This window comes from Pelodiscus sinensis, chromosome 1 (assembly GCF_049634645.1).
Source record: "Pelodiscus sinensis isolate JC-2024 chromosome 1, ASM4963464v1, whole genome shotgun sequence".
NCBI lineage: Eukaryota > Metazoa > Chordata > Testudines > Trionychidae > Pelodiscus > Pelodiscus sinensis.
The window spans coordinates 236,811,235-236,837,375 of NC_134711.1; the positions used below are offsets into that span (position 1 = coordinate 236,811,235).

Consider the following 26,141-nt stretch of genomic DNA (forward strand, 5'->3'; position numbering starts at 1 on the left):
TGGATATGGGAATTTTATTACGCTTTTCCACAATACAAAAATCAGGAGTCACACAATGAAATTAACAGGCAGCAGGTTTAAAACAAATAAGAGGAACTACTTTTTCACACAATTAACCTGTGGAACTCATTGCCATGTCACATCAGACTTACCAAAAGGATAACTGGGCTCAGAAAAGAACTAGAAAGTTTAACGAGGATAGGTTCATCAATGTCTATCAGCCATGATAGTCAGGAATGCAGTCCCATGCTTCAGGTGACCTACCCTCTGGCTGCTAGAAGCCAGAAGTGGAAGTCTAGGCTGAATTGCTCCAACTGTCTTATTTTGTACTAAGGATGTACTAGTGTAGTCAATTAACCGATAAGCAAAAGCTTATCGGTTAATGCTGTAGACTACATGCATTTCTCCCCCCTCCCCATTCCCCCGCCCCACCAGCAGTCTGGCTCAATCCTGGCTCGCACTGGGTCCGGAACCTACCCCTACTGCAGCTCTGCATTTAAAATGTATTAGGAGCCAGGCAGTCAGTCAGGCTTGCACCGGGGGGTGGGGCGAGGGGTGGGGGAGGGATTTGTATGTGCTCAACCCTATCCCCAGTCAGCAGTGCAGAGCAACAGGCAGCCAGTCTGCAATGGGAGCTGGTTTTTAAACTGCCTTCCCTTGTGGACCAGCTCCTGCCTGGCACCCTGCGCTGCTGCCTCTGATACAGGGGAGGCAGCAAGGAGTGGTACAGGGCTCCTCAGGAGGGGGGGTGGAGCGCACTTGATGCTTGCCCCACCCCAAAGACTATAGAATAGTCAAGTAACCAATAAGAATTTACGAGGTTAATCGACAATTCAATTAACCAATATTTAACATCCCTATTTTGTACACTTACCCTGAAGTTCTGGTACTAGCCTCTGTCAGAGACATGTTTTGGTCTATTGGTTTGACTCAAAATTACAGTTCTTATGTTTGCATAATCGGGGTTCTAGTCTGCTGCTAGGTAACAAAATGCCTCAAGCAAACATGATTTGCAGATAATGGAATCCTGTAATCTCCATATTTTTCTGAAATAACATCACTGCACATTACCCATGGCTTCGATTTGTTTAATTTGATTCTAGTCTTTTTCTTTTCTTTTTTAAGGTGAAAAGTGCAGTTGAACGGATTAGTACTGAAATGAATCTTATGCAGTAAATTACATCTGCACTATTATTTCTCAAATGAGCTAGTGCTACTTTAAATCAAGCTACTTATACTTCAGTGTCTTTAATTTTATAAGTGCTTTGCTCCAGTGCTTTCTATTAAATGAAGTGTTTTTAAATGAGTCTTAAATAATTTAAATATATCTTTTCTGAAAAATGTCCCCTTCTAGGCAGGATTTTGACAATTTTATGTCTTTTTAAGAAGGAAAAACAGATAAAGTGTTTTATGAATTCATCTACAGATTTATAAAATGCAAGAGAAAGTGAGCAAAAAAAGTCCTCTACATTCATAAGCAGGAGCAAACTGACAAGGATTATAACGTAGTGATTTATTTGCTTTGTTACCATCTCTTCCTCCTTTAATGAAGTCACAAATGAAAGACAAATAAGGGATATTTCTTATTTTAATTGGTGTGAAAGGTTATGTTGTATTTGTTGGAGTTCTGAACCAGGCTACTCTATTATCTTAATTCTGCCTTTCCCCACCCTCACACTACTACAGCTCTCAGGCTAATATTGTTTCACAACTTGGGATCATTTTAAAAAATGGCTTGAATGCCCTGACTTTCTGTCACCTCATTTCTGCATAGGTGACTGGAAATTCCAAGTTATGGCTTCTGGCGCTCCCTCCCATGGCTTCCCTGTAAGGTAGAAATGCCGCTCTGTGCTGCAGCTCTTCTCTATAGAACTGGAAAAGGGTTCAGTCTGCCTAACCAGAAGATCTCAATAGAGATTAAGGGCAATGGAGCGGACAGACTCCATGGGCCCTTAGGCACAGTGGAGGGCCCTGGCTCTGTGCTCCCAGAAGTGGTGGGGATGAGGGCAGAAGCAATGCCCCCAAGTCCTTAGCACTGCCCAGAGTGTGCAGCATGGTTGCCGGAGCCTAAGGCCCCTTTGAATTATTGGACTCTGAGGCAACTGCTGCTTTCCTCCTCAGCCCCCCGTCAGCGGGCCCATCGGTGTGGAAACCCTCTACCTCTTTAAACTTCCTTCCTGGCTTCAGCTAGTGCTTTCTCCCTCTGGAGGAGTACTGGAGTAGAAGAGAGAGCACTTGGCAGTAGATTGTATCATGTCTATACTAAATGCAATATATTTTTTTATATATAAAATAAAAGATTGTATCATGTCTATACTAATCGATCCCGCTGGATCGATTGCAGCCTGTCAATCCAGTCAGTAATGAAGACATGTCCTGCAAATGGAATAAGCTGGATGGTGACTTTCATAAGTTTTGCAGGATCTCTAATTTTCTATCAAAGTGATATCACTAAATAAGTCTTTGGAGAAAGACAAATGGATCAGACTCAGACTCCATTCAAATAGGCAAACAGTGTAAACACCACTGATTTCCCCCAAAGGTTTCCATGCCAAGTCTGAATTTGCCGTATTTCATTTTAGAATAAATCTCAAGGACACTTATATTGTCAATAATATCTGCATTTTGTCCACCGTTGTTAAGTATCTATTACTGAGCAGATGACACCTGCAGCTTAATTAGTCGAGTCACTGACCTATTGGATTCTGAATTCACCCAGGACTACTGTGGGCTTCTCTTTGAGGGCAATGCATCACCCTCACATCTTAATACTGCATTGTGATGACAAGTCTTTGAATGCTATGTTCAGAGTCTGCCATCAGAACTCCCCTTTCAACTTCACAAACCTGTGTGAATAAGGCCACTCCAAGGGCATGCCATGACAGGAAGAGGCATGCAGATATTTGTACTCTGATAAACACTGAAAGACTATAAATGGTAGGCATTATTTAAGAGACATTTTTCTTCAGATATGAAAGTAGTCACATATACTAACATGATATTACTATTTGACCAAGATAAGGGAACAATGTAGTCTCTGGAGCAAATGTAAGTGCAGGGAGCTGAAAGGCAAGAGAATGAAGAATGACTAAGCAAGTGCCTAGAAATATTAAAGGACTGTTTTTGTCTGTGTTTGAGATTTTTGCCTACACTATGAACTCAGACATAATACTATGCATCAAAGAAGATGACATTCTTTTTCTAACTTTAGTATCTTGATCGGTTGCATACACTTTTGGATGAATACACAATGGTCACTTGTTCAAAATGAGGGTTAAGCCAGAGAATAAACAACAAAATACACATCTTACAATGCTAAATTGCACTACTCCTACTGACAGATTTCACATAAGCCAGTTACCGAGTTTTTAACAACTAATATATGTGTAGATTTCGCTCCATACATGAATATATGATTCATATTATATTTATTTTAATAACAGCTTTATTCTCCTGAATGATTTGCAAAGATGTAAGAGATGTTAAGGTTACCATAGCATAAATAAGATAGACACAAAAGTATATGAAAAGACAAAGGGGGGGGGGTGTCAAAAAAACTGAACTGACACTCAATTTAAGCCAAAATCCTGTTCTGTCCTATATACAGACACAACAGAGTAACTGGGTATAAAGTGCTTCCTTGTGCCAGCTACCTACACCACCATTCAGAGGGCAGAAGGGGAGGCAAACTCTGCATAGCACCTACATTCCTAGACCAAAGAAGAGAAGGTAAGACAGCCTTCCCCTGTACACCACACTGGTCAGCACAGCTGTCCAGATACATCAGTAAATGTACTGACTTGGAGCATTTTACTACTCCCCAGAACAGTAAGGGAACCAGGAAAAGGACTATGATTCCTGGAATTACCGTATTTTCAGGAAAACACAACAACATGTGGCCTCATTGCTCAGGAAAAACTGAAAGCTCACAGACACGTCACATATTTAGAATAACAATATTTAGTAAATATAAATCACCTTCAGCAGGGGTACTAGGTATTTTGCGCCGCTGAAATATAATACCAACCAGCACCAAGAAAAGGCGACTAACCTAGATCTTGTAATAACCACAAAACAAGCATGTTTTTGAAAAATAACGAATTATTAAAATTCCTCTTCCTCTGCATGTACCATTTTCATTTATAATAATAAACAGTGATAGAAATGTAGCCGTGTTAGTCTGGGGTAGTTGAAGCAAAATGCAGGACAATATAGCACTTTAAAGACTAACAAGATGGTTTATTAGATGATGAGCTTTCGTGGGCCAGACCCACTTCCTCAGATCAAATAGTGGAAGAAAGTAGTCACAACCATATATACCAAAGGATAGAATTTAAGAAAATGAACAAATATGAAAAGGACAAATCACATTGCAAAACAGAAGGGGGATGCGGGGGGGTGGGAAGGGGGAGGAAGGAAGGTAAGTGTCTGTGAATTGCTGATATTAAAGGTAGGGAGAGTGGGATGTTTGTGAGTTAATGGTATTACAGGTGATAATTGGGGAAACTGTCTTGGTAATGGGTGAGAAAGTTCAAAGACTTGTTAAGTCCCAGTTGGTAACTGTCGAATTTTAACATGAATGACAGTTCAGAGGATTCCCTTTCAAGTGCAGATGTAAAAGGTCTTTGTAGCAGAATGCAGGTGGCTAAGTCATTTAGAGAGTGTCCTTTCTGGTTAAAGTGGCAAGAAACTGTTTTCTCTTTGTGATCTTGTCTGATATCTGTTTTGTGGGCATTAATCCTTTGGCGAAGTGTCTGAGATGTTTGTCCAATGTACATAGCAGACGGACACTTTCGGCACATGATAGCATAGATTATATTTCTGGATGCGCAGGAATATGTGTTCTTGATCTTATAGCTCACTTGGTTAGGTCCAATAATGGTATCAGCAGAATGAATATGTGGACAAAGCTGGCAACGGGGTTTGTTGCAAGGGAAGGTACCAGGGTTGGTATTAGTGTGGTATGTCCTGTGGTGGTTGGTAAGAATCATCTTGAGGTTAGGTGGTTGTCTATAGGAGACTATGGGTCTGTCTCCCAGAGCCTCTTTGAGTATGGTATCCTGTTCCAATATTGGAACAGGATACCATACTCAAAGAGGCTCTGGGAGACAGACCCATAGTCTCCTATAGACAACCACCTAACCTCAAGATGATTCTTACCAACCACCACAGGACATACCACACTAATACCAACCCTGGTACCTTCCCTTGCAACAAACCCCGTTGCCAGCTTTGTCCACATATTCATTCTGCTGATACCATTATTGGACCTAACCAAGTGAGCTATAAGATCAAGAACACATATTCCTGCGCATCCAGAAATATAATCTATGCTATCATGTGCCGAAAGTGTCCGTCTGCTATGTACATTGGACAAACATCTCAGACACTTCGCCAAAGGATTAATGCCCACAAAACAGATATCAGACAAGATCACAAAGAGAAAACAGTTTCTTGCCACTTTAACCAGAAAGGACACTCTCTAAATGACTTAGCCACCTGCATTCTGCTACAAAGACCTTTTACATCTGCACTTGAAAGGGAATCCTCTGAACTGTCATTCATGTTAAAATTCGACACTTACCAACAGGGACTTAACAAGTCTTTGAACTTTCTCACCCATTACCAAGACAGTTTCCCCAATTATCACCTGTAATACCATTAACTCACAAACATCCCACTCTCCCTACCTTTAATATCAGCAATTCACAGACACTTACCTTCCTTCCTCCCCCTTCCCACCCCCCCGCATCCCCCTTCTGTTCTGCAATGTGATTTGTCCTTTTCATATTTGTTCATTTTTTAAATTCTATCCTTTGGTATATATGGTTGTGACTACTTTCTTCCACTATTTGATCTGAGGAAGTGGGTCTGGCCCACGAAAGCTCATCATCTAATAAACCATCTTGTTAGTCTTTAAAGTGCTATATTGTCCTGCATTTTGCTAATAATAAACAGAGAGAGGCTTTGTAGTCTGTCCTCAGGGCACTTGAGACAGCCAGGTTCCAGTCCTGGTACCAATGGAAATTTAATTATTTCTATAAAATGGAACAACTTCAATAGTAGAGACAGAGAGACCCACCCCAGAATACCCAATACCCCAGTGGTTAAGGACTCACCTGGGATATGATAAATTTGGGTTCAAGTCCCTACTCCAGAGCAGGGTTTCAAACCACATCCCAGATATGTGCCAACAGAAATGGCATGATCTTTAATGAATAAATCATTTCTCCAACAAGAAGAGCTACAAAATAAGTAAAACTTCACTATTTCCCAGAAGAAAATATTTCCCACTGGAAGTGCCATGAGCATTCCGAACGAACAGAAAAAAATATTAAGGCCCATACTTACTATATGTCGTGCTGCAAAGACTCCATCAACAATTGCACAACAGAATGCTGCTACAACACCAAAGCTGATAAAGACGATGGATGCTACCAACTATAAAGAGAAAAGCAGATTTAACAACGTGTTCAGTGCAATTCTTGAGACACAATTATAAGACAAATTGCTCTGGCAAACTAGAATGGAATGTTCCACTGGTGTTATCAAATGTAATCACTCACTTTGCACCACTGCAGTGCAAATATCAGTGGCACAGGGCAAAAAGGCAGAAATCCTTGGCTGCTACCAGTACCTCTGAATTGATATACTGCTGGAAAAACTTACATCTTTCAATTAAAAAAGAAACAAACTGGCTGAGCTATTCAATTCAATGGTGATTTCTCTGAGATCAAGCGCATCGAATAAACCAGCAGTGGTGCCTATAGGGAGCATAGCAAAGAGCCATCTTCCCATTGGTTCATACAAATCTGTAAAGCTTTGTCAGCAATTCATGTGCACAAATAAAAATCATGCAATGAGCTAATGACCAGCCAAATGCACATCCATCAATTGTACGAAAGCTTTTGCTCCCCCTACCAGCTTACTGAGTCTTTTTTTCCTTAGAAAAATCCTAGGGCTAATTTATATACCATGTTTAGTTGCTCTCCATTGTTTACCAGATCTTCAAAACTGTCAAAATCATCTCTTTTCTCCTAGGGTTTGTTTAAACATTTCCCAACATTTATAGATGTGCTGAATAAACCAAGCAACGCATGTTATGTATTTGAATCAATACAAGAACAGAAGTATCAAAATATCCCAACTTTAAAGTAACTCACTACACCCAAATGTTATAGTAAATCATTTACAAATATACACTGTAGCACAAAACTCAACAGCTACAATAATGGATATGTAGCTAAGTTCAATAGAGAAGGTGACGTGAATATGGTTGAAGTGCTGGAGTGACTGGGAATACAAGAAAAGGAACTATGGCAGTTAGTGCACTTAAAGAAGCCTCCTCAATCTTTTAAGCCACCTAAGTAAATTAATATACCTTAAACCATTATTTAGCCCAACAATCGTCTCACCTTGACCCAGAATCTACTTACCTCTATGTATTCAGAGGAGCACCACTGATCTAAACAGGACTGCTCAAAGAACATAAAATTAAACGTTTGCATAAGTCTGCAGGAACAGTGTTTTTATTCCTAAGGTGTAGTGAGGGGTGATGTAGGGCTCTTCTATTATTTAATGTTTGCTCTCCCCCACATTGAGCTCCAACAGAGACCAACATCCCCGACAGGAGCTGCTGTCAGTAACGCAGGAAGCAGGTGAAGCCAGGCAGAGCCTTATTCTCACCATCAGTCTCACAATCCTCTGCCTTTAATGACTTTTATTGAAATGGGCATCCTTGAAGGGGCTATGGGTTTTGTCCCCTCTCTCCCAAGTCTCTTATTCAGTCTGAATCTAAAACACCTGATAGGGAAGGTTGACTGGAGCTGAGCCTTCCGCCCCCCACCCCCGGCTGACAGGGACTGCTGCCGCCCCGAACTACTGGCTCTGATACAGACACAGGCAGCAGCCTTCCCCCTTTTTATTTTACTTCAACAAAATTTTTTCTCTGTGGTTTTTTTTTGGGGGGGGGGGGGCGTGTTTGGTATTTTTGTTTCGGCCATCTGGCAACCCTATTTAGGGCAGGGGTGGGCAAAAGGGCCTCTGCAGCCAACAGTCCGGCCCGCCAAGCAGGTAGATCCGGCCCATGGAGGCCCTGCTGTCTCCCCCCCCCCTCCCCCGGCCAATTAGGGCCTGGGCTTGGGGGAGTGCCCGAAGCCTTCTCCACTCTGCCCCTTAATTGGCCTGAGGGCAGGGGAGCGCGCAAAGCCTCCTCCCACCCTGTCAGGAGCACATGGCTCTTTGAAATGTCATGTGCTGCTCACAGGGCGGGGGGGAGGGAGGGAAGAGCAAAGGAGGCTTCACACTGTCCCCCACCCCCCAGGCCAATCAGGGCCTGGGGCAGGGGAGCTGCATGAAGCTTTCTTCGCCCTGTTCTGGCCCTGCAAGGAGGAGGTTTCCAGCGTTCCCCCGCCCCCAGGCCCTGATTGTCCTGGGAGTGGAGCGTGCCAAGCCAAAATCCTAGTGGGAAGGGGGGGGGAAGGGGCTCCCTCACCGCCAGACGAATCATGGTCGGGTGTAGGGTAGCTCCATCCCCTCCTGGTTAGGCCCTGCCCCTTCTGGGGTGGCCCGGGACTACTTCAAAAATTTGTGAAGTGGCTCCAGGGCAAAAATTATTGCCCACCCCTGGTCTAGGGGAAGGGGTCAGGCTTTGGGTAGAAGGGATGGGACTTCAGCTGCCTTCCCCAGCTGGACCTTCACCTGCCAGTCCATGGGTCAGAACCACAAAGTGGGTCCCAACCCTATTTTAATGAGGTTGCCAAGGAGGGTTGAAACTTGCTGGGGCTTGGGGCCAAAGCCAAAATCCAAGAGCTCCAGCCTTGGGCAGAGGGACTCAGGTTACAGGCCTCCTGCTTTGGGCTGAAGCCCTTGGGTTTTGCCCTCCGATCCCAGGCCCAGGGACGTGGTACACAAGCTTTGTTGCTCCTCCCTCCCCCCCAAGAGAGATGGGCTCAGGCAGGCTCAAGTTTTGGTCCCCCCTCCTGAGATCATGTAGTAACTTTTGTTGTCAGAAGGGGTTGTGGTGCAATGAAGTTTAAGAACCACTGCTCTAGCTGACACCTTATATAAAGTACCACATTTCATGCCTAGAGCAAATTATTACTTGTTCATTATGAAGCCCTTAAAGAGTGAAGTTAAACTTAATACTTCATAGCCCATAACTACAGCAGTGTTAGTGGACACTAGTGTCTTCAAGTAGAAATATGCATAGTGTGTCAGTACCAAATTATCATCTTGCAAGCCTGCATCATGTGATATGCACTATCCACTTTGAAATTAAGCACCTCCATGAAATCAACAGAAATTCTGCTTAAAACCTGATGGCATAATATGGCCCATGTCTTTCAAATGATAAATCCTGGATGCTTTTTAAATATATTCGTTCATATCTTCTTGCTAACACAGAGCTATCATTAAAGTTTATTCTAGTTACTTATAGGATGTTAGACTGTGCAGTCACAGTGAAAGCACAATTGCTAAGACTTATGAGCTCTTTTTCTGAAAGTGGACATGAAAAAACCCTAATTCAAGCCAATCTTATATGAAGCTCCAAGATATCTCTATTTTGATTTTCAAGCCATAGCAGTCACTCAAATAATTAGTGTACTTATCCAGGTGCTACCAAATTGCCTGTTGGAACTAAGAATGAATTATTGGAAACTGACCCAGAGTTGCCTTTCCTATTTCACACATGAGCAATTTATTGATGATTTACAGTGTAAGATCAATGTTTTCCTCTCATAAGAATCACTTAAATTATCTTACAAGAGTTTGCTAACCTTTCAGCTTCACAATTCCAATACTAAGTGCCTCTATGAGAAATGCACACATAAAGATACACAGTGAACTGTGTTTTTGTATGAAACAATGGGGTTGATTCTGCAACCTTCATTCATGTTAAATATAATTTACCTATGCCAGAACTTTCATGGATTTCAAAAAGGTTGACTCTGGGATAGATTCTCCCACCTTTAGTTAACACTGACTAGTAACTTAGGGTAGCATTCTTAGGCACCTAAGTCCCATTAAAACAAATGCAACTTTAGGCCTAAATACCTTTGTGAATCCCACCCTGAGAGATATTCCACTGAAATTAATAGAACAATTTGTGAAGTAAGGTGAGTGAAGATGACAGAATGAGGCCTTCCTTCAGCTAGATTCTCTTGGTTCATTCAAAATTTATGCAAAATATTTCGAGATACAAAAAAGATAAAAACAAACAGGAATAGAAAACAGAACAAAGAATATCTCAAAATAAAATTACAGATTAATGTGGTCTCTCCAACCCTGTGTTTTTTAGTGAGACACAAAAATCAAACTACAAAATGTGATACTTACCAAAAATGCCTCTAAAACTGCAAAGTTGAGAATTCTTGTAAATTCAAAAGCTTACTCTCATGACTGCTACTTTCACTAGAGTTATGGTACTGAACATTCCACTGTCGGTCATTGACAGAGAAAGAAGAGCAGTAGTAAATAAATAAGGATAATTTTACTAAGTGGCAGCCTGTGAAAAATAGGGGTCAGTTAAAAAAAAATCCTGTCCCAGAGGATTTGAGTCATGAGTCTGCACTCGTAGTTTATGCAAATTATACCCCTTTATTCAATCATGCACTTCCCCCCACCCAATCACCATCTAGTTCAGAGACAAAACGCTGGCAGATCACCCTGGGGCCAGCCAACCGCTTTGACTGGGTCTCGAGGGTCACCTTCAGATGGCAGAGAGGGAGGCCCGGGTCCACCCACTTTCCCGGGCCCCGGCCCAGGGCCCTAAGCAGGGAGCTAAGCTCCCTACTGTAGCAAACGGGGATGTTGCCCCTAAACACATTTACTTGCGGGTTTTGCGACCCCGCCCTGGGCCACTGCTCAGCTCTGCCGCCCGGGCTCAGGTCACAGGTGCACGGTGCGCCCACTGTGCCCCCGCGCTTGGGTCCCCCGGCACCTGCTCCTCCTGTGCCTCCATCTCCCCACACTCTTGCTCCTGCTCCTCCCTCTCTCTCTCCTGCCCGGACGTCCCTCTTTTATATCCGCCCCTAGGCATAGTGGGTGATGTCACCCCGCTCCCCATCCTTACCTCCCTGGGCGCCCATCTGACGTCACACACCCGGAGGGTGTGACGTCATCCTCCTGTGCCGGGCCCGTGATAGCTTGCGGGGTCCGTGCTCTCCGTGTGGCCCCCCTTCCTTCCCCACCCGGCACCTCCAGAGCCGGCCCCGTCGCTTTCCCTGCAGCACGGACACCAGTGCTTTTGCCCTTCTGGGCCTCTCTTGGCCTGGGATCATAGAGGGGTTGCTCCACCCCGCCACACAGATCAATGACAGAATCTCATGCACATTTTAATACTATCATGTTTTAGGAGATGCGGAGCCTGAAAAGGGCAGGGAGCTCAGCACCTGGGGACGTGGAGTACAGCTGGGGACAGAGAGCCCAATGGGCAGGGCCAGCATCTGTAGCTGACAACAGAGCCCAGGGGCCAGGAGGAGAGCCTGGCTGGGTCTCTCCTGATGGACCCCAGGAGAGCCCATAATTCATCAGGAGAGGGGCCAGAATTGACCTCCCTTGGTCCAGCAAATTCCCTTATTCGGGATCACTCAGGTCCTGAGGGTGCTGGACTAGGGAGGTCCCACCTGTATTTGTCTTCAGGGAAAAGTAGAGCCCTATGAGATTTGCTAGGCTCAAGATTGTGGCTCTGATATGTACCTGGTTCCTATATGGCTCTGAACCAACTCTTTACTTCCCTTTACTCAAAGGCAATATCTAAGCTAAGTTTGCTGTTTAATCACTGGTAAGTGCTGAATGCTTCTCAAGGTACATCACTTTCTGCTGTTAGGCAAAGCAGCTCAATCTCTACAAAATATATAGATTTTTTATACATCACTGTTGCGTGGGATGTAAGTAACATTATATCTGATAACAACATATTACTGATGCTAAATGATTGCTTTTGCATTAAACAGGCACTGGCGTCTCTGTGTACTGTGCTCCTCATCAAGTCTCAATGTTTTTCTTCCCCAAGTATAGACAGAGTTGCAATTATCTGCATCAATGTAAATTGAGAAATACTGTCATCTGATGCCTTTTAGTTTGAAAAATGTAGACACTGCAATAGCTACATAAATGTTACACCATGAGTTTTCAGAGCACTTGGGCTTTCAGAGCACCCTGGGCACAGCAAACAAATTTAATAATGAAATAGAGGAGGCACTTTGTTGTAGCTGTGTGCTCCTGAATGTAACTTATCAGATGTATAATTTGGTTCTGTTGAGCTTTTACTACTTGTATTTCCATGTATCTCTAAGCTTAGCACAGAAGATGTAGTCAAATAAGTTCATTGCACTTTCAAGAACACCATGGTTAATACCAGAGGAGCAGAAGTTTACAAAAACGTGGCATACTATATGTAAGCGGGGGAATGGTCCCGCTATTGTGGGGAACTTTCCTGGCTTCTATACCACCCCAGTGAAATGGACCAGCGAAAGGATCTGAGTCCCTGCTCCCACTTCCTTTACCCCACAGCTTCCCTGATCCTGAGGGCTCCCCCTCCACTCTCCTGAGTAGCAGAGCCCTCGAAAACCACAACAAGGCTGGGCCCAGGTTTCCTGGGGCTTAATCCCCGACCTTGTAGTCACTAGGGGCAGGAGTTAGGGTGTCCCCACTCCGAGGTGCTCTCTTTACACTGCAGGCCTTCTTGGCCCAGTGATCACTTCATAAGGTTCAAAGCAAATACAATTTATTAAACATCAACCGATTAAAGAGAAAAGAATAAGAAAAAATGAGAATGGTTAAATAAGAACACACAGCCCTGCTCTGTAGCACAGGGACATCAAAACAGCAGCCTGCAAAGTGTAAGGACAGTCCACAGTCTCTTCTTTAGAGGCCCCTTAGAGGCCCTGGATGTGCTGCGGGGGGGAGGGGGGCTGCAGGCTGGACACGCTTGCTCTGGCAGTGACCACACAGCCTCAAGCTCTAAGTGGCCAGACCCCTCTCCCAGTCCAGAGCCTCTCCCCACACTTTGAAGTTCCCAGCTGCTCACCACATCCAGCTGCAGGCTGAGCTGCTTGGCCAGTCTCTAGCTCCTTGAGTTGCTTCTCAGTTCCTTTTGGCTCTCTGAGCACTGCCAGTCTGCTGCTCAACACAGGGTCTGCGCTCCTTGAGCTGTGTGTGTCTGGTTCTGCTGCTGCAAAAACTGCCCCTCACCACAGCTTGCACTCCTCTTAGCAGTCTCTCCGCTCTCTCCTTGCTCAGAGAGACCCTGAACAATCCCAGCTCACAGGGAGGACGGGTCCTGGCCTCTTGCTTTTCTCACTGGCCTGTCCAACTTGTCAATCAGGCTGAGCTGGAGTGTTGGCTGCTTTCCATTGTCTCTGGGGTCTGTCAGTCTCATGGACCCTTCCCCTTTTGATACTGGGTGCTGGCAAGCCAAAAAACTCCCACAGAGTTTAAGTAAAGGGGCTAACAGTCCCCTTACATATATCCCTATCCACAACGTACAAGTACTTTCAATACCTGGCACAAACCAGAAACTGCATATGTTACTATGGCAACTAACCAGGGACAGAGATTAATAGCCTGTAAAACTAAAAGAATACACTGCCTTCTGCTTGAGGTGCTGCTCTCAATAAAGAGCTTTCTGTGTTATCAGATCGGGAGGGGGAAAGTATCTTCAATTTTTAATTAACATTCTGATTTGGGGCCTCTGTCTCCTTTTTTGTATAGATTTCTCTATACCAGCAGATTTTGCCACCATCATTGACTGAAACCATTGCTCTGCCTCTGTGGAGAAAATTAAAACAGGCCAGGATTTTACACCACTGTGCACTCTTGGACTATTAAGGAGGCTTATCACTGCACTAGGTAATGTGCCTCACAATTTATGGCCTGTCATCCCATTCTCTTCAAAGGTCGGTTCTTCAGTAATAGCATCACTGTAATTGAGACTTTCCTCAAGAGCTGTCAGACCACAGGAGATATGATTATGTCATGCGCTGGAGGTTCATTATCCATCAGTATCAATTCTCGTTCTAACACCGAATACAATTACCTGAATTTCTAATGATGAAAAAGTTTTGTAATTGCCTATCTAGTGCCTGTGGAATTATTCCTTAGACTGGCCTCCAGATCAATGAGGAAAAAAATTTAAATACTATTACATTAAATTACAGCCCTGTGAACAACTGAAAGAGCCAGAAGTAGAAAATTATAATTTGTGAAGATAAGAACTTGGCTATATCAAAACGTTTTTCCTTCAAGGAAAGTCCTTCATAATCAATATGGGACTTTCACTAATCATTTCAACTTTCACATTTAAATGTTACATGTTGAAAAAATGCATACAATCCTCTCCGAAAGAAAACAGGCATAGCCTTCTGAACGAAATGGGGGAGCATTCATGGCCACTTGCATAATAGAACAATTAATATTATGTAGCACAAGGGTGGCCAACCCGTGGCTCACAAGCCACATGTGGCTCTTCAAAGGAAAAATTGTGGCTCCCACAACCACAACTTGGCGAACCGCATGCAGCTCTTCAAAGGAAAAATTGCGGCTCCCGCACCTGAGGCTGTTCTGCATTCCCCTGCTCTGACCTTTTTTCCTTGTCTGGTTAGGGCGCCTCTTGGGGTAGTGAGATCTGATGCTGTGGCTGAGGGAAGCCTGCTTGGGCCGCACATGGCTTTTAAAGGGGCAGTGGTTTTTTTGTTTTTGTTTTTTTCTTTTGCTCAACAACTTCTTTCCCTCTGCTCTTTGCGTTGTATCCACCACTATTTTGGCTCTTTGTCTGTAATGGGTTGGCCACCCTTGATGTAGCAGATTCAAAGGACCGACACAGGCAAAGTTGGTCTCACTAGACCCTAAAAACCTACTTATGATATGGCTAGAACAAATTGGTGAGAACAGATAAAGAGACTGAGTAAGGAGAGATGGGTCTTCTTACCAGCATCACCATATTATATCTGCTTGGGCAATACCTCTACCATTTTGGAGGTTCAATTTCTCCAATTATGAAATGGACATAATACCCAGGCTTTTGAAAATTGCTTTCAGAGACTTGAATGAAGAGTGTTCTATAAGTACAAAATATTGGGTAGGTGTTTCAGCAATAAAACAAGTCTGTATAAACATTTGGGCTTGGTTCTCCATTACCTGGCAGTTTCCCAACTATTTTGCTTTGGTAGCATTTTTACACTCATTTTGTTTAAATGTCTGGGTACTTCAGGTGTAAGGCAATGGAGAATTAGATCCAATGCCTTAAAACCTCTGCACACCAACATAATAAAAAAGGCATGGTACTTTGCAAAGTGCTTTTCGTAGAGGTAACTGGTGTCTTAAAAACCTGATGACTTCCTTCCACTTCCATTTCTGAATGTTTCCCTAAGTATTTTAGGCATTTCGAATATTGGATTAACATGACATTTAAAATAGTGTAGCTGAGTCAGTTGGGAATATTGAAAACAAAGAAATGTCTGATCATAGTTGTCACAGACTGACAATTTCCTGAAATATCCTGAATGAAATTACTGAATTAAGTAAGTTTTTTAATGGGTTTTAAAATACTTACCATCCATTATAGTAAGAATTCAATTGTGTATGTATTAGTGAGGAATTGTACACATTTCCATGGGAAGGGTAAAGAGGAGAACAGCAGAGTGTGATTAGGTAACTTCATTCAGGTTGTAACAGCCACCCCCTTAAAGAGATACACACCTGTTAGTTCAGACTGGATTTTCCAAGGACTGACAGAGAGGATTTCTGGATAAACAGCCTGGCTTTAAACTGACTTATACTCTCCTACCTGATCTATCAAACTGCAACATTTCTCCACAGGAGGCCCCCATCCTAGGGAACGGTCAGAATGACCAGGCCTGCCAGCATCCATGTTAGAATTCGGTTTACTTTGGAACTGTGTGTCGGTTCTTTTATTGTTTGTAATATGTATTCTCTGCATTGCTATTTGCCTTAAGAATAAAGTAAGTTTGCATAGGAAAAACCGTATGGTATCTTATAATTGCTGAGAACTCTCTGATATCAGCCTCTGATGAGAAAACAAGCAAGTGTCCTTTTGTCTGTGATGGGAGATGCACAATAAAGGCATCGAACTGTGCAGTCTGGAAATACCTCAGTCAGAAAGAATGGAGGCATGGGTCTCTACCCAAGGCATAGGTCTCTACCCAATAATCAAAGACCATCAAAGAAAGCTGTACATCATGCTTGTATTTCTGCCATTTCTTTTACATCTGCAGAACCAAAAAAAAAAAGTCATATTTTCATAACTCTTGTTCTTTGAGCTATGTTTATCATCTATACTAAATAACTACAAATAACTACAGTAAATAGATAACTAGCTCAAGAAATGCTAGGGACACATGGAACACTTCCGATGTAAGAGGACAACAGTTCCAACAACCGATGGGCGGAACTAAGAAGGGATCAGATCAGCAGAGGTGTAAATAGAACACCATACCACTACCACTCCTGGGGGCTTCACAGCCGACCTGACAGACAGTTGCTAGGGTAAACCTTTCTGACAGCTATACACACCTAATTGGAACTGATATGAGCAAGCACTGAGAGAGGCAGCATTGGGTGGTAGGATAGCCTGACTCTATTTTTGGCTCCACCACTGACATTGTGTGTGGCTGTGGGCAGGTACGTTCACTTCAGTTTTCCTATCTGCAAAACAAGAATAGTAACACTGGCCTTACAAAGACGTTGTGTGGATAAATGGTAAATATTTATAAAGAACTTTGCAAATGTACGAACAAATTCTGCTTTTGATTTTCCTACTGTAAATCTGAGTGATTACATCAGAGTCAATGGAGTTATTTAGATGTACACTAGCGTAACAAAGAGATGAGACTGACCCATAAAGCACGAAATGCCAGGTATTATTACAAGTGTTAAAGTGCTGTAACTAGAAACACGTGTGAAAACATTAATTTATAATTCTAGCTCCAGTGGAGTTAAATCAGTTTACATCAGCTGAGGATCTGATTTAATATTCATAACACAAAAAGTGTTAATATTGTTTAATTTGTTTGTTGAGTATGTAAACTATAAAATATGTATAGGAAAGAAATCTTACACTAACAAACTAAACCGTTCTTCCAATTATAGCTTTTCCTTTATAAATTTTAGAATCTCAATGGCTGCAAAAATAAAACATCATTTTTTAGTTTACAATGAATGAATGATGAATATTGGCCTTTTTTTTTTTTGCACTTTTTCATTCATTGTGATCCAGAGACACTTTTGTTTTCCCCCCTGTGAAGGAGTTTACTTTTTGTCAAGTAAAATGTCAGGAATAATCAGGCAAAACAGTGACATGAAAATCTCGGTAGAAATAACGGGGACAAGGAAGAACTCCTGGGGGAAATCTGAGAAAAAACTTAACATGAATCAAAATGCACAACTGCTTAGATAAACTAATGTGTGGGGGGAAAGGACACAAAGACCACACCATACATGTCAATTATTTTGCAGGATGAAAAAAATAATTCAATCCTCTTTCATATTATGGACAACTTTTTCCTCACAGAAAATTTCTTTCATAATATTCCAATTACTGGAGGGCTCTACGGTCAGAGGCACAATATACAAGGGTCCTTTTCAGACACGAAAGTATGCTCTTATTTATCTCTAAATTTTTCCTCCAGTGATTCTGATGGAAACCAGTCAACTTTCTCAGGCATTTATAAAACAACAACAATCTCCTCTCAGGCTTAAGCTCACACATAATGACAATGGGACTCTAGCATTGTCTGGAACATCTAGCACAGAAGTAGTTAATGCTACTTACAGATGTCAAGAGATGAGGCTTAAAGATACACTAATACCAACCTTCCAGTTGTACTGGCTAGAAGAACTGAGTCAGCAGAGTGGGTAACACCCTAGAAAAGGGGGCAGCAAAGGATGTTGAAGCCTGCTTACCCTCCAGCATTCAAAGGAGTCAATTCTTTGCAACAGGGACTGTATCTTTATGAACAATGTAAAGTGTCATGCACAGCTATGGCATGCCATGCAACTGTTTAATGCTAGCAATGCCTTTGGGAGTGACTGCCCATAAGCAGCTTCCTCATTTGTAACTAGAAATAGTACTTCCTTGCCAATCACTGGGGGCATTTTGAAGCAGTGTATTTGGAAGTTTAGCCACTGTTTGTAGCTCATTTTGAAGATGTAAAGTACTAGAGAACTACTAAAACAATTATTTATTCTGGAATTCAAACCAACATAGTTCTGCTTAATTTACTTCTCTGTTTTTATACCAGGATCATCGATGATGTTTGCAAACTCCTGGGGATTGTTTGTTAGTCAAAGTATGATCTGCCTTCTGCCAGAGCAGTGCATAAAGTAATAACCTTTCTATATAAACAGAGGCACAGGATGTACTGTGTTTTTAAATTATTGGTTATGGGAAAGTGAAGGAAAATTATTTGGCATCTGGTCCCATATGAAAAGAAGCTAAAGCGACTTGGACTTTTCAGTTTAGAAAGGAGGAAACTGAGGGGGGGGGGATGTGATAGAGGTATATAAAATCATGAGTAGTGTGGAGAGGGTGAATAAAGAAAAGTTATTTATTAGTTCCCATAATAGAAGAACTAGAGGACACCAAATGAAATTAATGGGTAGCAGGTTTAAAACTAATACAAGAAAGTTCTCCTTCACACAGCACATAGTCAACCTGTGGAACTCCTTGCCAGAGGAGGCTGTGAAGGCTAGGACTATAACAGAGTTTAAAGAGAAGCTAGATAATTTCATGGAGGTTAGGTCCATAAAAGGCTATTAGCCAGGGGATAGAAATGGTATCCCTGGCCTCTGTTTGTTAGAAGCTGGAGATGGATGGCACAAGACAAATCACTTCATCATTGTCTTCGGTCCACCCCCTCTGGCACACTTGGCGCTGGCCACTGTCAGTAGACAGGCTACTGGGCTAGATGGACCTTTGGTCTGACCCAGTATGGACATTCTTATGTTCTTATGTTATGATATATTGAATTTGGGGCTTGAAATACTTGATACAGCATCGACTGGACTTGCAAACTATTTATCTGCATATGCAAATTAGACAAGCGCACAGGCATGCACATGTTCATTGATATGTTCAAGTGCTCTTAAAAGAAGCCTTCTTTCATCTCTCCATTCACCTCCTGCACAGCAATAGCACTGACTTCAGTCTTGAATTCCTTCTGGCAATAGCAATGAAACCATTCTCCAGAGGCATTAATGTCTTCCTCATACCAATATTGCTTTATTTTCCTTTAATCCAATAGAGTTGGTCCTGGACTTGCATCATGATGCAGGCATATCTAGTTCCTTCTTGACCTGGTTCTATTCTTAAGAGTTTTCTATCTTTAGAGTGACTCTTCTGCTTCTTTAGGAAGACACAGGTTACGTGGAGTCAGGGGTAAAAGTAACTTAAATTTTGTACAGATACTATTGTATCACAATCCCCCTCAAAGGGAGCAGGCGCTGGCAGGAGGTGGGGGATCATGACAAAACAGTACCTGTAAGAAATTTAAGTGGGAGGTGGAGCATGGGCGGTTCAAGGTAGAAGGATGGGAAGTGTTGGGGGGGTGGCAGGGCCGGGGATAAGAATGTGGGGAGTATAGTAATCAGAGCTCAAGGTACGGTTGCCAGATGGTTTAATAAAAAATACCGAACACTCCTTGCCCCCCCCCCCAAAAGAAAAAACAGGAGAAAAAAATTCTGTTGAGAAAAAAAGAGGGAGACCAAAGTTGTTGAGCAAAAAAAAAGGGGGGGGGGGGCGCGACAGCAGTTATTAAGCAAAAATTAAAAAATAAAAAAAATCAGCAAAATAAAAAAGAAGAGGCTTTTTTGCCAGCGTCCAATTTGGTTCTCAGATAACTGCCCACAGACAAGCCCCTGAGGAACCAGGTAAGCAGAGGGTGGGGGGCATCCAGGGGAGCCCAGCAGGGGATCCGGGAGCTGGGCCCAATTGCTGAGTGTGTTGTAGGGTTGCCGGGTGTCCAGTATTCAACTGGATAGTCTGGTTTTTGGGCCCTCTGTCCAGTAAAAAAATTCAGAAAATACCAGACATGTGCAATGTCCGGTGTTTTCTGGCTGGGTGTCCGATGGAAGCCCGGCGGGGGCGGGAGGAGTGGCTGGGAGGTGGGGCTCGATCAGCACTGGGAGCCTCTGGTTACATCTGAGGAGGAGGGATGCCTTGGGGAGGAGAAGCCCTGTCCCTGCTCCTGAGCGCTGTTCAAGCACGTTGTAGAGCCATAGCCGGACTCGCTCGTGCTTCACTGGGACCGTGCGTGGGACAGGCAGCGCCCTGGGATCTGCATGTGCCCGGGTCAGGCCCACTCCCCACCGACCGATTCTCTCCCCCCCGGCTCCCCAACTCCCTGGCTGCCCTGCTTCCTGCCAGCCATCTCCTCCCTCCCGCCCCCTGATTTCTCCCAGCCAGCCCTGATTCCCGTCTCTCCCCCACCCACACACACACACTCCTCCTGGCCAGCCCTGCTCCCCTCCTGACTGGTCTCTTCCCCTGCCCCCTCAATCAGGTGTTTCCAGTATTTTTTCTGAAGCTACCTGGTAACCCTACTCCTGGCGGGGGGTGGAGGGGGGGGGGAAAATCAGAAAATACCAGACATTTCTGTCTGAGAAACTGTCTGCATTTAGTATTTTTAAAACAGCAATTCCTTTCTCTATGGTCTTCCTATGTCCTAGCACAACAGAACATAGCAAGGCATAATAATATTGCTTTCTCACACTCACACTTACAGCAGCTCTTAATAACCACCCCCAGACATTCTCAAATAACCACACAACCTCCCAGGAATTCAGTTCAAGATTGTCCCAAAATGTCTTGGTTTTCATGGGCTTGCTCCAGTCTACATCATATACCTCTCTTGATTCTCCTGTCCCTTATCTCTGTATTTTAGACTTGGTCTCACCATTTTGAGTACACTTTGCTGAAGTTCTTGCCCTCTACAAAAGTTTTTTTTGTATCTTTCTGCTTCAACACCCCCATTTTATTTATGATCTTATCTTTTACCATAAAATGTCTCCTTTGTTGCACCTTAATTTCCCTCTCCTCTGATATTGTGTTTATGATGAATGCTTTAATTTATGCACATTTCCATTACTTCTTTCTTTAATTTATCTTGCATTATTTAACCTGTTAAAGTATTGGGGGTATAGGTTATATGAAGTATTCTATATGAAATACAAATGTATTGTTCTGTATTTTTACCTACAGGCAATCAAAGGATGGGATTCAATCAGCTCCTTGAGACTATCATTGAATAGCATGTTTTCTGAGGGTACGTCTACACTAGCCCCTTAGTTCAAACTAGGGAGGCTAATGAGGGCAACAGAAATTGCTAATGAAGCACGGGATTTAAATATCCCACGCTTGATTAGCATATTCCTGGCCAGTCGCCATTTTGGAAACTGACTAGCCCGAAGTAACTGCCCGCATCTACACGCAGCAGAGAAACGGGATTCCCAGATAAACCCCTTAGTTCGAATTAACTGTTAAACCTCATTACATATAGAGCCCTGCAAATCTGTGGATATTCACGGGTATCCACATTTGCAGATATTGATGCAAATATCCACAGCTCATTTTTACAGACATAGTTGCAGATGTGAAAACAAATTTTGTATCCATAACCCTGCAGATTTGCTGATATCTGCCTTATATACACAGGTATCCACATCCATCGATGTCAATGCAGATATCCACCACACATTTTTGTGAATACAAATTCTGTATGTTTACAGGGCTTACTTACATTATCAGCATCTGCTTTTCCCAAATCTAGAACAGATATATTTATTAAACACTTCTGCCTTCTCTGCAGAATCCTGCTTGAGGGAGCATGCAGGCGGCTATTGGAGATGCGCAACAATTTGCTCATAAAAAGGAAATTCTCCCTGTAGATATATCTTTCTGATTATTGGGATGGGGTTGCCTGCATTCTGGGTTAAATTATGAACTACAAAAACTCAACCACTGGAAGTGAGAATTGTTTTAAATGCTCATTGGAAAAAGTTTTGTGCTCCATACACTAGATGTCATAGGGATGGGCCCATCAGAGAAACATACTGCCATAGCAAGACTATTGTAGTACTTACTCTACCATCCTATTCCTTTGTTAAACCTTTCTGAGAAGATTTGTATAGTTGACAAGCCAGCATATCTCTTCAGTTCTTCTTTCCTTTTGTTGACATTTGGCCCCTGAATGTTCATAAATTAACTGGTAAACCCAGTCTTGGGTCTCAGATTGCAATATCTACAATAGCCCTGTTTGCTCCTATCCATGCCTCTCCAGATTCACTTTAGAGACAATGTTTTAGTCTCAACATTACATGAGGTATCTCACACAGACAGAATTTGTGTTATATTGCTCATGATTCTATGCTTCATTTTTGTATTAAGTATTTTTGTTTTATAGTAAATACACATTAAAAATAATTTAAATAATAGAAATAAAGGTCAACAACATTATCTAGAGTTAAAAGCAATCCTACACCTCAGTACTTATTGATACTATTTGGCGCTGGTGATTAAATTAGGCACTTTATGCATAAAAGTATGTAGGAAGAAAAATAAGAACATTGTGCTGAGAAAGGAAAGAATATAAGGAAACTTTTTGGATTGGTAAAACGTTTAGAATTCAGGAGCCAGCCTTAGCAAGCAGTAGTCTACTAGGGTATGTCTACACTACAACGTTAATTCCAACTAACTTAGTTCAAATTAGATAATTCGAACTAAGCCAATTCGAACTAACGGATCCAGACTAAAAAACTAGTTTGAATTAGCGTTTTGCTAATTCGAACTAGCATGTCCACATTAAGTGGACCCTGACCCGGGCTTAAGGATGGCCGGAAGCAGTGCCGGCAGGGCATCAGAGAAGAACTTAGAGCGTGGAGATGCTCTGTCAGGCTAGCCAAGGGCTGTGCTTAAAGGGTCCCAACCCCCACCCCGGACAGACAGTTCTCAAGGGTGCCCTACTTGCAAAACAGTCCTGGCTTGGAGTGCCCGGAGTACCCACACTCGGCACATCGCAGCACTCGGACATCAGACCGGCTGCACTTGCTGCAGGCTGCCATCTGGGGAGAGAGGGCAATTGGGGGGCTGCAGGAGAGCTTTCACCTCCAGAAGCCCGCAGAGCCAGCCCAGTCCTCCCCATCGGGGGCTCATGCCCCATTCCTCCCTCACCTCCTTCCACTTACCCTTCCCTAGCCCCTCTTCTTGATGTACAAAATAAAGATAACGTGTCTTCCAAAATGGAATCTGTCTTTATTGAACAAAACTGGGGGAGACTGGGAAAAGGAGGTGGGAGAGGGGAAGAGAGAGGCTGGGACAGGGGAGGGCAACTAAAATGATCAGGGGTTGGGAACAGGTCCCATATGAAGAGAGGCTAAAGAGACTGGGACTTTTCAGCTTAGAAAAGAGGAGACGGAGGGAGGACAGGATAGAGGTCTCTAAAAGCATGAGTGGGGTGGAGAGGGTGCATACAGAAAAGTTCTCCATTGGTTCCCATAATAGAAGGACTAGAGGACACCAAAGGAAAGGAATGGGTAGCAGGCTTCAAACTAGTAACAGAAAGTTGTTCTTCACAAAGCAAAGAGTCAACCTGTGGAACTCCTTGCTGCAGGAGGCTGTGAAGGCTAGAACTAGAACAGAGTTTAAAGGGAAGTGAGATCAAGTCATGGAGGCTGGGTCCATGGAGTGCTATTAGCCACGGGGTAGGAGTGGTGTCCCTGCCCAAGGTTTGTGGAAGGCTGGAGAGGGATGGCACGAGACAAATGGCTTGGTCACTGTCTTCGGTCCATCCCCTCCAGGGTCCCTAGGGTTGGCCACTGTCGGCAGACAGGCTACTGGGCTAGATGGACCTATGGTCTGACCCAGGATGGCCATTGTAAGCTCAGGGCTCAGGGTCGGGGGTCTCACTGGACCCCCTTGATTCTCTTGCACACCTGCTCCTGGGTGGCCAGGCTGGCAGCTCTCCTGCCCTAGACGGCCACTTTCCTGTGCCTAGTGCGGAGATCATAGACGAGGTCCACGATGTCTGCACTAGCCCAGGCGGGTGCCCACCTCTTGCAGTCCCGGGCAAGCTCCCGGGAGCCACCAGCCTGGTCCTGGGAAGAGGGGGGAGGTCTGGGGGGCATTGGGTGGGTGGCTCGATCCATGCCAGGTGCAGGGTCTGCTGGCTGGGTGTTGGCAGGCTTGCACCTGGCATGGGCACCGTAGCCAGCCCGTGCCCCTTTAAGGAGTCCGGGGCCAGGAGGGGTGCAGACGAGTTTCCCTGGTGTTGGCCAGAGTGGCCACCAGGGAAACCTGGGGAGGGCTAGCCTCCCACTAGTTCGAATTAAGGGGCTACACACCCCTTAATTCGAACTAGCTAGTTCAAACTAGGCTTAATCCTCGTAATATGAGGTTTTCCTAGTTTGAACTAAGCACTCCGTTAGTTCAAATTTAATTCCAACTAATGGAGCGCTAGTGTAGCGCCTATGAAAGTTAGTTCGAACTAACGTCCGTTAGTTCAAACTAACTTTGTAGTGTAGACATACCCCTAGGCACTTAAAACAGCTAGAAACTCCCTTGATGAGCATCAACAAAAAACACTTGTTTAAGAATGATTACAGATGGGAGGATCCCAGAAATATATACAAGAAGCAAAAAGTAACTACAACATTAAAGGAAAGGTAATATAATTTAAGAATGTATCTAGGCCTGTAGATCAACAGCTGTGGCATTACAGAGAATAGCCAAGAACTTTCATACACAGATGCTTCTTTATTGATTACAATGGGGAAAATGCATTTTATTGCTTTAACTGTAATTTCTGTTCAGCACAATAAAAGAACAATACAAATGAAATAAACAGCATGTTAAATATTGTAAAGGTTTAGCATTTCCTGGAAAAGAAAGGTAATATTTTAAACAGATCAAAATTATTACATCCAATATTGTTTTAACACCAGGAAAACCTATAATGGGATCTGTTATCCTGCAAAATTGTGAGTCAGACTGACTCCGCTGACGTCTCAAAACACACACATCTGTTACCATAGGGATGAGCAGGCAGGATGCGGTTTGCCAGAGTTAGACCCTGGTGGACCCTGGCAAACTTCATACAGCCAGCTCACCCCACGTTGCTATAAACATTAAATGCATGCCACCCCTCCACACACACACACACACACACACACACACACACTTAGGGTACGTCTACATTTGCTCCTTATCTCAGGTTAGGGATGCAAATGTAGCCCATCGAAATTGCTAAGGAAGCAGGGATTTAAATATCCCGTGCTTCATTAGCATAATCTCACCTTCGTGCTATTCTGATCGCCAGCGGATTCGAACCAGGAAGTGCGCTCCGAGCCACATTAGTTTGAATCAAACCCTTGGTTTGAACTAACGTTACTCCTACAAAAATATTTAAATCCCCACTTCATTAGCAATTTCGGCCGGCTACATTTGCATCCATACCTTGAGGTAGGGAACAAGTGAAGACGTACCCTAAAGGACTAATTGCTGATGGTTTGTTTGCCCTCTAACTTACATTTGCTGGGGACATTCATCAATTTCTTTACTGTTCCACAAACACATTGCACAAGTCATAAAGTTTACTTTTGTTTTCAATCCGGTGACAGTAAAGTACCCGCTGCTGCCATTTCATAAACAGCGTAAGAAAACATCATGAAAAAAAAAATCTTAATACAGGCAGTCCCCGACTTACGCGGATCCGACTTATGTCGGATCCGCACTTACGAATGGGGCTCTCTCGCCCCGGAGGTCGGGGCGAGAAAGCCCCGTTCGTAAGCTGCTCCGGTGCCCCTGGTCTGCTGGAGACCGTCTCCAGCAGACCAGGGGCACCGGGTGGGTTCCCGCGCTTCTGAGGCTTTGCCAGAGCAAAGCCTCAGAGGCGCGGGGAACCGCCGCTGCTGCCGCTTCAGTCTGGGTGCCTGTGGTCTGCTGGGGACCGTCCCCAGCAGACCACAGGCACCGGGACTGAAGCCGCAGCCGCGGCGGGGTCCCTCGCCTCTGAGGCTTTGCCAGAGCAAAGCCTCAGAGGCGCGGCACCCCGCTGCCGCTGCGGCTCTGCTCCCCGTGTCCCTGGTCTGCTGGGGGGGGGGATGCAGCTAGTGTGCTTCCCCCTCCC

The 26,141-nt window shown here is 43.8% G+C and overlaps 1 protein-coding gene across 6 annotated transcripts in view; it reads right to left on the bottom strand.

Annotated features, from left to right (window-relative positions):
• The window catches only part of TMEM255B (transmembrane protein 255B), a 118,512-nt gene that overhangs the window by 68,222 nt on the left and 24,149 nt on the right, over positions 1–26,141 (bottom strand). For all 6 annotated transcript variants that reach the window (XM_075918399.1, XM_075918391.1, XM_075918372.1 and 3 more), the window contains one exon: positions 6,352–6,441. In XM_075918399.1, coding sequence (XP_075774514.1) covers positions 6,352–6,441 — 90 coding nt within the window. The remainder of the gene's footprint in view (positions 1–6,351; positions 6,442–26,141) is intronic.